Here is a 13,668-nt window from a genome sequence, read left to right as displayed (position 1 = left end):
TGAGTACATATCTAGGAGGAGAATCACTGGAGGGCATGGGGACAGCTTTTAGCTGAGCTCAACAAACAGGATGGGGAGCTGCTCATTTTCTCCTAGGAGCCATTATGGATGGAATATTCTAGATAGAACCCAGTCTTTCTTCTCCGGAAAGGTGCCCTCCTTCCACTGTCCTCACATAGAGAACTGCCCGTGGAAGAGGCAGTGAGGGCGGGGGAAGAGAAAGGAGGAGGGGTAGGAGCCAGCCTGCAGCCAACTCCCAGGACCTGCTGCACACCCTGGTGAGCACATACGACCTGCAGCCTGCACTGGGAATGCCAGGAGTGAGGGGACAGAAGGGCGGAAATTGCAGGCACCATCTGAGACTGGGGTGGGTCAGATAGGAAGGACTCATACACAGCTTCCCTGAAATCTGGCTCAAACCAAGAGAAAGTGGAGCCCTGATAAGCTCCTAGGTGCACATTTAAGCAATTGCTGATGACAGGAGAAACAAACTGGTCTATCTGTACAGTGGAATATTATTCACCCACAAAAAGGGACGGAGCACTTACACGTTTATCCACATAGTGGATGACACGATGCGGAATGAATGAAGCCAGTCACCAATGCACTCACAGGCGGAGCCTCCAGCGACTCTGAGCTCTGTCAGCCACCTGCCATGCCCAACACCAGGGACCAACTCTACCTTCCAATCTGCTGGGCCAACTCTCTGGCCCGGGTGCACGTCTCCTGGGAGGAGTTCTTGCTGGCCATGTAGCAGGTGGTCAGTATGCGTCCACAGAGGTCTCGGGGATCCTGGGGGGTGTAGCTGATCTGGTTCACAATGGTGCGGACATCAGCCAGCACTTCCTCATCTGAAAACCACCAGGACAGAATGGGTGGAAGTCACCTGAGTGTGTGGGGTGTTTACATAGTTCCACCCCGGTCTACACCCCCAGGTGCCCGTGCGGCTCCACCCCGGTCTACACCCCCAGGTGCCTGTGCGGCTCCACCCCGGTCTACACCCCCAGGTGCCTGTGCGGCTCCACCCCAGTCTACACCCCCAGGTGCCCGTGCGACTCCACCCCGGTCTACACCCCCAGGTGCCCATGCAGCTGCACCCCAGTCTACGGCCCCCAGGCGCCCATGCGGCTCCACCCCGGTCTACACCCCCAGGTGCCTGTGCAGCTGCACCCCGGTCTACAGCCCTCAGGTGCCCGTACGGCTGCACCCCGGTCTACACCCCCAGGTGCCTGTGCAGCGCCAGCCCAGGCTATGGCCCACAGCCCCATCCATCGGGCATCATCACCGCTGTTCTGCTGCATATGCTAAGGTGATGTCTGATACCATATCACATGGGGGAGGATGTGAACCTCCGACGCCTGTGTTCTCCCCACCAGGCCACACCGTGCACAGAGCAGGCAGGTACAGCTCTGGAGACTCAGCCACATGGGCCCAAAGCCCCAGGAAGCTACTGATGGCCTTGCTGCCTTAGCTGCAGGACTGGGATGTGACGCTGTGACATTTGTGCGTGGCCACAAAGCCCCCTTCACCCTGATGTCCATGGCACGGGTGTTTCCTCTGCCCCCTCTAGGTCCCCAACTCAGGCAGCCCAAGGGCTGGACCCTGGAGCCTCCCTCAAGCCAACAGATGTCACCTACTTCCACTCCTCACGGCCTCGCAGACCTGGCAGCACATGGAGTAGATGAGGCAGGCGGTGGCTGCGCTGTCCACCCCGCCACTCAAGGGCAGCAAAAACCCTGCCTGGAATGGACCAATCAGACAGCGTGAGCAGAGCCTCGGAGAAGCAGCATGCCCATGGATCAGCCAAGCTCCACCCATAGACCTCAAGGAGGCGTCCACAGAAATGCACGTGGGTGTCAGCACTTTCCATGGGGTCAGGACAAATACCCGCACGTGGCAGGATGAATGGATTTTTCAGAGGGAAAAAAGACACTTCACTGCGGGGCGTGTCAGAGGCTGACTCCACCAACAAACTGCAGATACGCATGATTACAATGCTGGCAAGATGGTGAGCATGACCCTGAATGCTGATGGGCTGGGTTCCGCTGAGCCTCCAAAGGTGGAGCTGACCCACCAGCCACTGTGCCCACCTTGCCTCTGGCTAGCGCAGACTAAGCTCCCCATGGAGGCAGAGTGATGAAATGCTTTTTGTTGTTTGCACTAAAAAAAAAAAAAAAAAAAATCCCTACCCTGCCCCAGAATAAAACCAGACCAACCAGCAGAACAAGCAAAGTGGGCTCACTAGAAACTGGAAGTCTTACCTGTTGACTTCGTCTTAAAAAATCCCAGAGCCAGCAGGCAGGTCCAAGGCTGCAGGGCAATCAGAACATGGAGCCCGGAGGCGGCGGCCCCTGCCCACAGCACCCGACAACCCACCCAAGCAGGCCCCAGGAGGCTGCAGTGCCAGAGTCAACGCTGGGCTCTCAGGACGCCCGTCTCTGCTTTAGGCACCTCGTGAGAAGGGACGCATGTGATTCTGAAGACAGCCCCAGGACGTGGGTATTATCATCGTCCTCATTTTAAAATGGGGACACTGAACCACAGAACGGACGGACAGCACCTTGGGGCCCAAGGTCACAGCACAGGGAAGCAGCAGGGCTGGGGGTCACACCCAGGGGGTCTGGCTCTAGCATCCACGCCCTCAACCCAGGGGAGGCACAGTTGCCTTCTGCAAGTCCCCACCCAGGCAGGTTCTGAAAACCCACTGCGTGACCTCCAGGAGTCCCCATCCCAGGGGCGTGGCCACACAGACGCCAGGTCCCTCCCAGGGGTCAGGGGCCACACACCTTATCTCCTCCTCAGGGCTGTGGTATTTCCACTCGATGGGCTCAGAGATGGGTGCCAGCAAGTCCTCGTGGCATGAGAGGGCAAAGTCCACCTTCACTCTGGGGTAGGGGCTCGCCCTGCTGGCCTGGCAATGGAGATTCAAGACAGAATGACTCCCAGCTTCACGGAAACCCTCTGGGTCCCCAGGACCGACAGACAAGCAGGACTCCATCAGCCACAGAAACGCATGTCAAAACCACAGTGAGGCCACCCTCACTCCCACGAGGATGGCGAGAAGCAAAACGACCAATGGCAACAGGTGCTGGTGAGGGGTGAGAAACCGGGATTCTCAAACCTGGCTGCCTGGAAACTACCATGGTGCAGCTGTGTGGCAAACGCTCTGGCAGCTCCTCAAAGGCTAAACAGAGCCAGGCACGGTGGCTCACACCTGTAATCCCAGCACTTTGGGAGGCTGAGGCAGGTGGATCACCTGAGGTCAGGAGTTCGAGACCAGCCAGACCAATATGATGAAACCCTGTCTCTACTAAAATTACAAAAATTAGCTGGGCATGGTGGTGGAAGCCTGTAATCCCAGCTACTCGGGAGGCTGAGACCGGAGACTCGCTTGAATCTATGAGGCAGAGGTTGTGGTGAGCTGGGATTGCGCCATTGTACTCCAGCCTATGGTAGTTCACAGCAAGGGTGAAACTCCGTCTCAAAAAACAAACAAACAAAAAACCAAAAAGCAAAAAACAGTTAACAGAGTTACCATAAGACCCAGCCAATTCCACTCCTGGATAGACACACCCAAGAGAAATGGAAACATGTGTCCCCTCCAACAGAAGTACATGTATGTTTGTAGCAGAATTGTTAATGATAGACAGAAAGTGGAAACATTCCCGATGCCCATCAGTGGAAGAGTGAATGAACACGTGTCCATCCCCGCTACGGAACACTCTCTGACCATACAAAGGGATGAGCTACAGCCACTCCCTGTATCTGTGGGTTCTACAAGGGCAGATTCAACTGCACACAGATAGAAGATACAGTAATCACGGGATTTGAAGCCCATGGATACAGAGGGCCGACTCTTCATATCAGTGAGTTTTGCAGGGGGCACTGTGGGACACAGGCATCCCTGCAGGGGATCGGTGCAGGCTCCTGGGTCCAATCCCTGTGGATACCAAGGGGTGGCTGCACCCGACACATAGATAAACCTTGACAACAGCACAGTAAAGTGTGGGAAGCCATACACTGTGTGATTTCATCCCAATGAAACGTCGAGAATAGGCAAATCCATGAAGACAGACAGTAGACTCGTGGTTGCCAGGACTGGAGGAGGGGAACGGGGTGCATAATGGGTACAGTTTCTTTTTGGGGTAATGAAAATGCGCTAAGATTGTGGCTGCATAACTCCATGAGTACATGAAAAACCACTGAATCAGGTGCTTAAATGGATACATTGGGTGGTATGGCAAATACAACTTAATAAAACTGCTATGAAAAAAAGGCTGGGCATGGTAGTTCACGCCTGTAATTCCAACACTTTGGGAGGCCAAGGCAAGAGGATTGCTTTAGCCCAGGAGTTCAAGACCATCCTAGGCAACATAGTGAGACTCTGTCTCTACAAAAAAAAAAAAAATTAAAAAAAATTAAAAATTAGTTGGGCATGGTGGTGTGTGTCTGTTGTCTCAGCTACTTAGGAGGCTGAGGTGGGAGGATCACTCGAGCCCCTGAGGTCCAGGCTGCGGTGAGCTGTGATGGTACCACTGCACTCAAGCCTGGGCGACGGAACGAGACCCTGTCTCAATCAATCAACAGCAGAAGAGTCCGCTCTGTTATGAGCATCACACTTCTTCAATGTTTGCAAAAATCACTGTCTCATGACAGCTGCTCAGTTGGACATCCTATTTGTGACGATGTCCTGCAGAAACGCAGAGCTCCAGGTTACCAGCAGCAGGACCTCGGGCTGCAGGAGGGGCGTTACTTGCATCCCAGGGTCTCAGACACAGGCTCACTTGTGCCTTGGACCTTGCCTCCAACTGCCGAAGTGGGGACCAGCCTCGGCTGCACACTGTGTGCCTGTTCCTACCACGCTTGCCACCCCCCACCTTGAGGCCTTCCTGGGCTCCAAGGCTGCTTGGGTCTTCCTTGTGTGGCAGCCCCTAGCACGCTGACTGTCTCGTCAGCCTCTCTGCCTGCCTGTCCCCAGCTCACCCCAGCTCAGGGCCTGGCCCAAGCAGAGGATGATGGGCAACAGATGGAAGCAGGTTCTGTCTGCGGCACCAGCCCCTTTCCACGCTTGGGAAGTCCGGAACTTCCCTGTCAGACTTTTCAGGCACTGCACCCTCACGGCCTCCACCAGGCCCGCACGAATGGGGCCACTTTCCACGTCTTTGATGAGCATCCCACACAGGTGTCTACTGGAGCACTCACCGCCAGGTTTCGAGATGAAATCTCCGCCCTGTAGCTCCGGACGTCCTCCAGATCCAGCGTGGCCGTCAGGACTTCCTGGGGAAGGAAATTTCAAAGAGAACCCATGATTTCCCGTTTGTTCCACTCCCACGTGTAATTTGGCCACTGTCAAAGGTGTTGTCACACCTTCTAAAGCAGGGGCTGAGACCCTGGATTCCTGGGGGCCCAGGGATGGGGCAGATGACATTGAGGCGGACCCATAGCCCTTCCCCGTCACTGTTGCCACCGGAACCTCCACTTCATTCAGACACTTGCCAGTGACCCACTAATCACAGCACAAGACACCACCCTGTCAATAAGACACACCCCGTCAGTAAGACACACCCCTGTCAGTAAGACACTCCTGTCAGTAAGACACACCCCTGTCAGTAAGACACCCCCATGTCAGTAAGACACACCCCTGTCAGTAAGACACCCCAATGTCAGTAAGCCTCTGCCAGCGACTTCTGGGAACACCCCTCTCATCAAAAAGACACGCAAGGAGCCAGGGCCACGTTGCTGCCTCTGCATGTGGCTGTGTGAAGATGGGATGGCTGGAGCTGGGGCAAACATCCCATGCCCATGAGGAGAGGCAATCTGAGACAGGCCAACACAGAGGAGGGTGGAGCTGGAGAAGCAACCTGAGACTGAGGCCAACACAAAGGAGGATGGAGCTGGGGGAGGGCAGAGGCGGAGCCGCAGCCCCGGCATCCACACCAGGGTCTTGGCCTGGACGTGCTGCCTGTGTCACAGGAGGTGACACTGCCCTGCCTTTGAACCCGGCTATGGTAGGGGTTCTGCCAATTGCGGTATATGCAGACATGAGGTTTTAACTCATAGGGGTTATTCCTTCATGAAAAAATATCTTTATCAAATTGTGTTCCTGAGTGTTGCCTTGCTAAACACGAGTGTGGGACAGCGGGAACAGCACCTGCACCACTGCGGCGGTTCACAGGATGGCTGTGGCCACCTTGCGCACCCCTTGCTCCTACCGCTGTAACAGGGGGCCATACCTGGCCGGAGATGCCCATGAAGACAAGGAGACCGATTCACGCATCCTGTGGTTCTCTGGCTGCTTCCCAAAGTGACGGCACCCTGGCCACCAAGCTTTCATGCAGAAAGCCACGGTCCGTGTGAAGCCATAAAACAATGGAGATGAGGGAAGGCGAGGATCGTTCCATGAGAAGGTGGCTCCATCCCACTCTCCCCGAGGCTAGGTTAACAGCCTGCCGCACGGCGGCCTGACTCCAGGCACACGACAAGCCGGAAAGCCCAGGGGATTAGGAAGACCCTGAGAAACGCGGGCCCGACGGGGGTGATCGGCAGGTCTGTTGCTTGAGCAGGAGGCAGAAGGGGTGACTCTGAAATGATTCCACGTGTCACAAGACTTCTGTTGACCATTTCAGGTGCACCACGGAGGACCTGGTGGAGGGCAGTGGCCCGAGCCTGAGGACAGCGCGGCCACTCTGAATACAGCAGGCCTGTGGCCGCAGCCTACTACGGAGCTCTCAGGCAACATCAGGAACTCTAGAGACGTGTAAGGCAACGGATCCCGGATTCTAATGCACGAAACAACTGCCTGGTGCTCACTAAATATACAGACCCCCAAGGACTCCGATTTGGTGGCTTGATGTGGGGCCGAGAACCTGCGGGGGTCCTGGGGCAGGTGATTGATTGCCAACACACCTGCCAATCAACACGACCACCAATGTGCCTGTGGCTCTGACGTGGGGAACGGGGAGAGGACCACACTTCCCATCAGCAGGAACTTAATCCTTCTCTTCAAAGCCCTTCCAGCTCTGTCGCGGTTAATGATGAAGCGCAAGGAGGCCTCTGGGGACACTGTCATGTGGAAAGCAGGGCCTGGAGTCGAGACGGCCACACCCTTGCCTGTCCCCTGTGCAAGAAACCCCTGAAAAGACCATGGAATTCTTGTTCAGGGTGAAGTTCACTTGGTCCACTATGAAACTGGTTTGGTTTTGTAACCGCCTCCGTGCTGACCACACCTATGCTGTGCAGAAAGCACCAGACAGAATCATGAGGATGGGAACGCAGCGGGAGCAAAGCAATGAACTGCTTAGACAGCCTCGCAGAGTCGGCGACGCCAGGACACAAGCTCGCCCTGCTCCTGCAAAGCCAGCTGCAGAACACGCCTCCGGTGCTACCGCCTGCCTCGGTGAATCCGCCGCTTTAATGCCCATTCCCAACAAGAGCAGAGTGGAAGGCCGTCGGGTCCAAAGACGAGTCAGGCAACGCTGTGTGTGGGAGGGAGTGCTGTGGACCCGCGCGTGGTCTGAGCCCGAGAGTGGAGACGCTCCCACCCACGCCGGCTTGGGGCAGAACTAAAAGTTACTTTTTGTTGTATTTGTGCACTTGGGATTTATTTCCATTTGTGGCAATAATAGCCCATTTTTTCTTGTTTGCTTCAAAAACAGAAAGAGAGGCCGGGTGCGGTAGCTCACACCTGTAATCCCAGCACTTTGGGAGGCTGAGGCGCGTGGATTGCCTGAGCTCAGGAGTTTGCGACCAGCCGGGGCAACACAGTGAAACCCTGTCTCTACTAAGTAAATACAAAAAATTAGCTGGGCATGGCAGCATGGGTCTGTAGTCCCAGCTACTTGGGAGGCTGAGGCAGAATTGCTTTAACATGGGGCGGAGGTTGCAGCGAGCCAAGATTGCGCCACTGCACTCCAGCCTGGGCGACAGAGCAAGACTCCATCTCAAAAACAAACAAACAAACAACCGAAAGGGAGAGTGGCCCAAACCTCCCCAAGGACTTTCCAATCTGTGGTCCCTTCTCTGTGGAGGAAGTTTGCCTCCATGGCGATAACGATTACCTGGGAAGCCTTGCCCTGTGCTAATGCGCATCTTTAGCCACAGAATGTGCAGAGCTTTCATCAGCTTCCCAAAGGAATCTGGGGCCCCAACAAGGTCCTGAACCCCATTCCAAGCGGCAGCTCAGTTGCTGGTGAGGAATGTGCCAAGCAGGGTTCTTAGCTTTGTTCTCTGTCATCTCCTTCCTCGGAGCACCCACATATCTGTGTCGCTTCGGGATAGCAATGGCGCTTCCGACCTGTAACTCACAGCTCCCCCGGGGCCCTCCCTCACGCAGCTGGCCACTGTGTGCTCAGAGATCCCCACAGAACAAAGCCTCCCTGACCAGAGTGTCCTGGGGTCTCCACTTCTGCTTCCCAGGACTCAGGGGCAGCGTGGCATAAGGCCTCAGATGAGTATATGTGGCCTCAACACCCAAGGAAGACAGACAGGGCCTTGAACGGCCTCACCATACATGGGATCCCTGGACCTGTCTCAGGGACCATGGAGCCTGCTCATTTCAAAGGAGTGGCTTTGGTTCCCTGCCAGCCCTCGGAATTCAAACAAACCAACGACACCCTCCCGCAGGGGCCAGGCACACCCATCCTCTCATCACCACAGAGCCCGCCTCCCACAGCGGGGGCCGTCCCCTCTGTTCCTGAGCACACTTCCACCTGGCCCTGCGTGGCACGGAGCCCTCCTCCCGCACTGTGGGAACGCAGGACTCGTAAGCTGCCCTCAACCTCATCCATCCACTACTATGTGCTGTGTGTCGGGGTTCAGCTGTCTCCAGACCCGAGGGCGGGAGGTCCCCCCTCACCAACCAGGTAAATTTGAGGCCATCAGAGCAGGTGGGACCCCTGGGGGCTTCTCCACAGGGGCCCTCACTAAGCACCCGGCTTACAGGGGAGAGCCAGGAGCAGGCGGGACCCCCGGGGGCTTCTCCACAGGGGCCCTCACTAAGCACCCGGCTTACAGGGGAGAGCCAGGAGCAGGCGGGACCCCCGGGGGCTTCTCCACAGGGGCCCTCACTAAGCACCCGGCTTACAGGGGAGAGCCAGGAGCAGGCGGGACCCCCGGGGGCTTCTCCACAGGGGCCCTTACTAAGCACCTGGCTTACAGGGGAGAGCCAGGAGCTTGGCCTCTGCACAGAGAACCCTCCCCCAGGCATGTCCAGGCCCGCTCATTACCACGTCATCCAGAGAAAACTGGGATCCTTGAGCAAAGACGCTTCCGTTCATGGCGATCATGGCGCAGCCGTCGTAGTACAGGCGGTCCCCGTCGCAACCCTTCTGGTTGGCCAGCAAGTAAATCCCACCGTTCTGAAAAAGGAGGACCCCACAGCGGAGTGGTCAGCTGTGTCCACCACCCTCACCTGCCACCTGCCCAAGTACAGGAACCTCCGCCGAGTCCCGCTAGGTCATCCTGAGTGGTCCCACCACCGCAGAGATAACGCATATGTGTGGGGAAGCACAGACCTGTGAAGCTGCGGCGAGCCCCGCCTTGCTAGGTGCCAGGCTCTACACAAAACATTTGTTTTTCCTTCACAACAACCCTACAAGGCAGACCCCATCACCTCCCTCAGGCATGATGAGGTTCAGACAAGCCAAAGAAAGCTCTGCGTGATGAAGCCAAGACTCAAACGCGGCTCAGCTAGACCCACATCTGCCCCGTGAAGGATGAACCAGCACCGCCCCTCGCACGTCTCACTGCCCAACAGCAGGAGCAGCAAACGTACGGGTGTTCCCTACGCCTCACCATGATGCCAACGAACAAGGAGCACGTTCCGGTTCCTGGTCATGGCAGAGAGGGTGACAGGGTTGCTTCATAGGGTGGCTGCGTGGGTGAGATGGGCTGTGCCGGCGAAGCCCTGGAGGGCAGCAGGGCACACTTGTTGAGTCCAGGCCATAATTACTAGCCTGGAACGTCCATTGTGTGTGGGCCCAGCCCTGCGATGGGCACTGAGGATGCAGGAGTTCTTGAGATACAGTGTCTGCCCTGTGGCGCACGCTCCCTGGCCCAGCCCCTACCTTGCTGGTGACCATAGTCACGAGATCCACCCTGGTGTTGGCTTTGCGCAGAACGTGGTGGCTGCCCGAGGCGTTGGTGATGATCTCCACGCCATCCAGGCCCATGTCGATGTGTGGGCTGCAGGCAGAGGCAGGTGAAGAGAACAGGCCACCAGACTCGTCCAAATCAGCCTCGCTGGCGGCCCCTTGCACTCTCCCACGGCAGCTCCCAGCCCACGGCCACAGCCACGGCCACAGCCCCAGGACGTCTGCAGTCCCAGGTCCTCCCAGCTGGCCCATATGAGGTGGGCGATCAGACAGCACAGGGGCATGGGGCTGACCTGTGGGGTGTCCAGAGCTCCTCACAGATCTCACTTCCAATGCAGGTGTCCCATGTCACCAGCACCGCATCTCCGAAGGGTACGGTTTCCTGCAGTCGGAAGAGAAGAGTGCATGAGATTCACTAGCCATGCCCTGTCTGGGCCACGCACTACCTAGGGCCACGGACATCCTGCAGCCACAAGAGCTGGAGTTGGCTCGGGGCTCTCGCACATTCCGAAGAGGTGGGTGCCCTGCGGCTGCGCATGGGACACCGGGTGGTGCCAGGCAGAGACGCCCTTAGGAGCCTATGTGTGGAAGAAGGGGACGCCTGTACTCTGAGCAGCCAAGGGGCAGGATGTCACGGACATCGATGGGGCTGCCAATTGGGGCCAGCAGCTTCTGAAGCGACCCTGTCCTGTGATCACACTGAAGCAGCTGCTGCCCTGTGCTGATGAAGCTAGGCCCCCACTCCCAGCCACAAGGCAGTGGCTGAGAGGGGACACCAGGGTGCCTTCCCTTAGAATTCAAAATTGAGAGTAGGGCATTTTGCTGTTGGTCTAGATAACACTTAAATGTCAGAACATAGCCCCTGGGGGTGGAGAAGGCTGTCTTCTGCCACAAGGAGGAAATGAAGAGGAGGAAGCCAGTGTGAGCGGGGGAAGGGAGGAAAAGCAGCCCCAAGGCAAGGAGGAGCCGCCCTGGCTGCTGTCTGGCCACGCAGCCCCCCTCACTATAGGAACCTGCCTCCTTTGTCTGTTTCAGACCTGTGAGCACTGTGGTGCCTTCCGTTACCTGGATCCCAAAGCGTTCCCGCCCCACCTGGCCCACTGTTGGCCGAGAACAGCGACAACCGACTGAAAAACGGGCTCCACACCCAGGGACTCACCTGCTTTGTCAGGTCCTGTATCATCCGAGGCAGAAAGTACTCCTCTGTGTGCCTGGAGAGGAAAACACCGAGGAGCTGAGGATGAGCATCTCAGGACAAAAGAGGAATGGCGGCTACATTTAAACAAAACTCAAACTGAACCCTCCAAACTGATGAACTGGCAAAGGAACTGCCAAGCGTTCCCCCCAATGCAATAAACAATCACATTCAGGTAAAAAGAAAAGAGTATGAAGGTGGCTTGAGGAGACTATGTGACATGGTGGTGGGCTGGGCTCTCCGAGCATCGGGCTGCCTCAGTTTCCCCACACGCTCATGTTCATCTTTACTGAGAGATGTGTCACAGGGGATTTGCTGAGAACTGGCCACGTTGCCTCATGGAGAAATCCAGGTGGAATTCCTGATCGCTGTTACTGAATCAGAAAAATCGTGTGGCATTAACCCGAAACACAATGACAAACCGGTATCATCCCTGGAATAAAATGATGCTCTCAATTCGAGAAATCAGGAGGAGGGTTTAATACCAACTTTAGTGCAAGGTGTCCCAAGAAGCTCCACCAAGAGGCGGAATCTTCAAAACAGACAGTTCACACATTTGACTTCCAATAGGCTGTTACGAGATGCACCACTCAGATCTGCAAGGAACTCCGTTTCCTTTTTGCTTTCTTAGAATTCCCAGGAGCCTTCTGGGCATGGTTTTAGTAGTTCTCTCTACTTAAGAAATGTTAAAGGTTGAGAAACTGAGTCAATGATGTCTTTCCCCCTCATTCACGTAGGGAACGGGGACATGAAGATATCCTACAGAACTGCAGGCTGCCTCGCCATCCCATATTGAGCACTCCATTCACCCTCTGTAGCCTGTTGACAGCGATGCTGCTGCACCGAAATGCATTTTAAATGCAGGAACCGTCCAAACATCTCTCCCTTCATCTGCACCTTTCCCTCGACTCATGCAAAGACGCCCTGGACACCGGAACAAAGACCCAGCGGGACAGGCATGTACCCGGCCTTGCTCCTCACTGCAGCTGTGCTCCACAGCCAGCGCACACCTTGAGGATGGCTCTCTGCAGGCAAGGACCAGGCCTTAGTTATGTTTTCCTAAGAGGACCTGGAACCTGGAATGGCTCCTTGAGCCTGCCAAGTACTCTTTACTAAAGCAGGGGCATGCTGAACATGACCATTTCTTGTCATCATTCGGCACAGCTCCCAGAGGATTAGAAACCTCAGCTTTCTCTAAGTGAACCAAAATGTACAGTTGCTTCTGGTGGGCTCCAGCCTCACCTTCCTGCCACCTCTTCCACGGGGATGAAAGGAATACCGTCCCAGAGGGCCCAGTGTGACACCTGACACCGAGGCGTTCATGAGACGAACGGGGAAGAAGGAACAGGAGCCCCACACTTATGCTCTGAAATCCTAAAGACAACATCAACTGATAAAATTTCTCAACAAAAGCACAAATAAATGACAGGAGATAAGTTTACAACTAAGAAAAGAATTTGAAGTCTTAAAATACTTGCAGATAAGAAAACAAAGCACAGGATAGAGCCCTGTGAAGAGCACTGCAGGGAAGACAAATTCAGGGGAATGAAACTGCCAGAAAAAAAATACAAATAAACGAAGACAGTGATGGTTAGAAAGAAGATGAAAGATAAGGCAGGCAGACACAGACATGTCACTTGCCAGCCATCGAGGTTCCTGAAGAACAGAACAGAAGCAAAAGAACGAAAGCCTTTGGAAGCAGAAAATAGGTAAACTTTCCTGAAATAAGAAGACCTGAATGTGGAGTCAAAAAACCTTACAGGGTATCATAAAAAATAAGAATCCCCAAGCCATTTGCTGGAGCTACTGAACCTCAGGAGTAATAGAGACATCCCACAGCACCTAAGCAGGAAAAGCTGGCTCCTGCAGAAATGCTAAAATCTGTTTGGCCACAGACTTCCTTTATGGATTAATTTTATTGCAAAATATGTTATGCAAAAGAGTACCAAGGCACACATGTGTAATTAAAGGATATTAAAATAAGCCCAGTGCACACAGTACCCAGGTGAAGGAGCAGAGCATCGCCTGGACCTCCGAGCCCCCAGCGTGCACTGCTCTCTCCTTGGAAGTGCTCCCCGCATCAAATCTTGCCTATCTTTGTACTTCAACCCAGGAACATGTCCTTAAGGCACAGATCACTCATGCACCCAGGTGCACTGATATGGTCTGGCTGTGTCCCCACCCAAATCTCATCTTGAATCATAGCTCCTGTAATTCCCACATGTTGTGGGAGGGACCTGGTGGGAGATAATTGAATCATGGGGCAGGTTCCCCCATACTGTTCTCATGGCAGTAAGCCTTAGGAGATCTGATGCTTTTACAATGGGTTTCCCTTTTTGCTTGGCTCTCATTCTCTCTTGTCTGCCGCTATGTAAGACATGG

At 55.2% G+C, this 13,668-nt stretch overlaps 1 protein-coding gene across 27 annotated transcripts in view; it reads right to left on the bottom strand.

Moving 5' to 3' along the window:
* The window catches only part of NADSYN1 (NAD synthetase 1), a 95,560-nt gene that overhangs the window by 64,620 nt on the left and 17,272 nt on the right, over positions 1 to 13,668 (bottom strand). For all 27 annotated transcript variants that reach the window (XR_010147603.1, XR_010147595.1, XR_010147602.1 and 24 more), the window contains 9 exons: positions 11,251 to 11,302; positions 10,385 to 10,473; positions 10,065 to 10,182; positions 9,225 to 9,356; positions 5,203 to 5,277; positions 2,787 to 2,911; positions 2,262 to 2,310; positions 1,638 to 1,740; positions 683 to 851 (listed from right to left, as the gene is read on the bottom strand). Coding sequence is in view for 7 of the 27 variants with exons in the window: in XM_016921482.4 (XP_016776971.1) it covers positions 683 to 851; positions 1,638 to 1,740; positions 2,262 to 2,310; positions 2,787 to 2,911; positions 5,203 to 5,277; positions 9,225 to 9,356; positions 10,065 to 10,182; positions 10,385 to 10,473; positions 11,251 to 11,302 (912 nt within the window). In the remaining 20 variants the exon portion in view is untranslated. The remainder of the gene's footprint in view (positions 1 to 682; positions 852 to 1,637; positions 1,741 to 2,261; positions 2,311 to 2,786; positions 2,912 to 5,202; positions 5,278 to 9,224; positions 9,357 to 10,064; positions 10,183 to 10,384; positions 10,474 to 11,250; positions 11,303 to 13,668) is intronic.

This window comes from Pan troglodytes, chromosome 9, assembly GCF_028858775.2.
Source record: "Pan troglodytes isolate AG18354 chromosome 9, NHGRI_mPanTro3-v2.0_pri, whole genome shotgun sequence".
NCBI lineage: Eukaryota > Metazoa > Chordata > Mammalia > Primates > Hominidae > Pan > Pan troglodytes.
The sequence above is the reverse complement of the archived record's forward strand: the minus strand, read 5'-3'. Positions and strand labels throughout refer to the sequence as shown.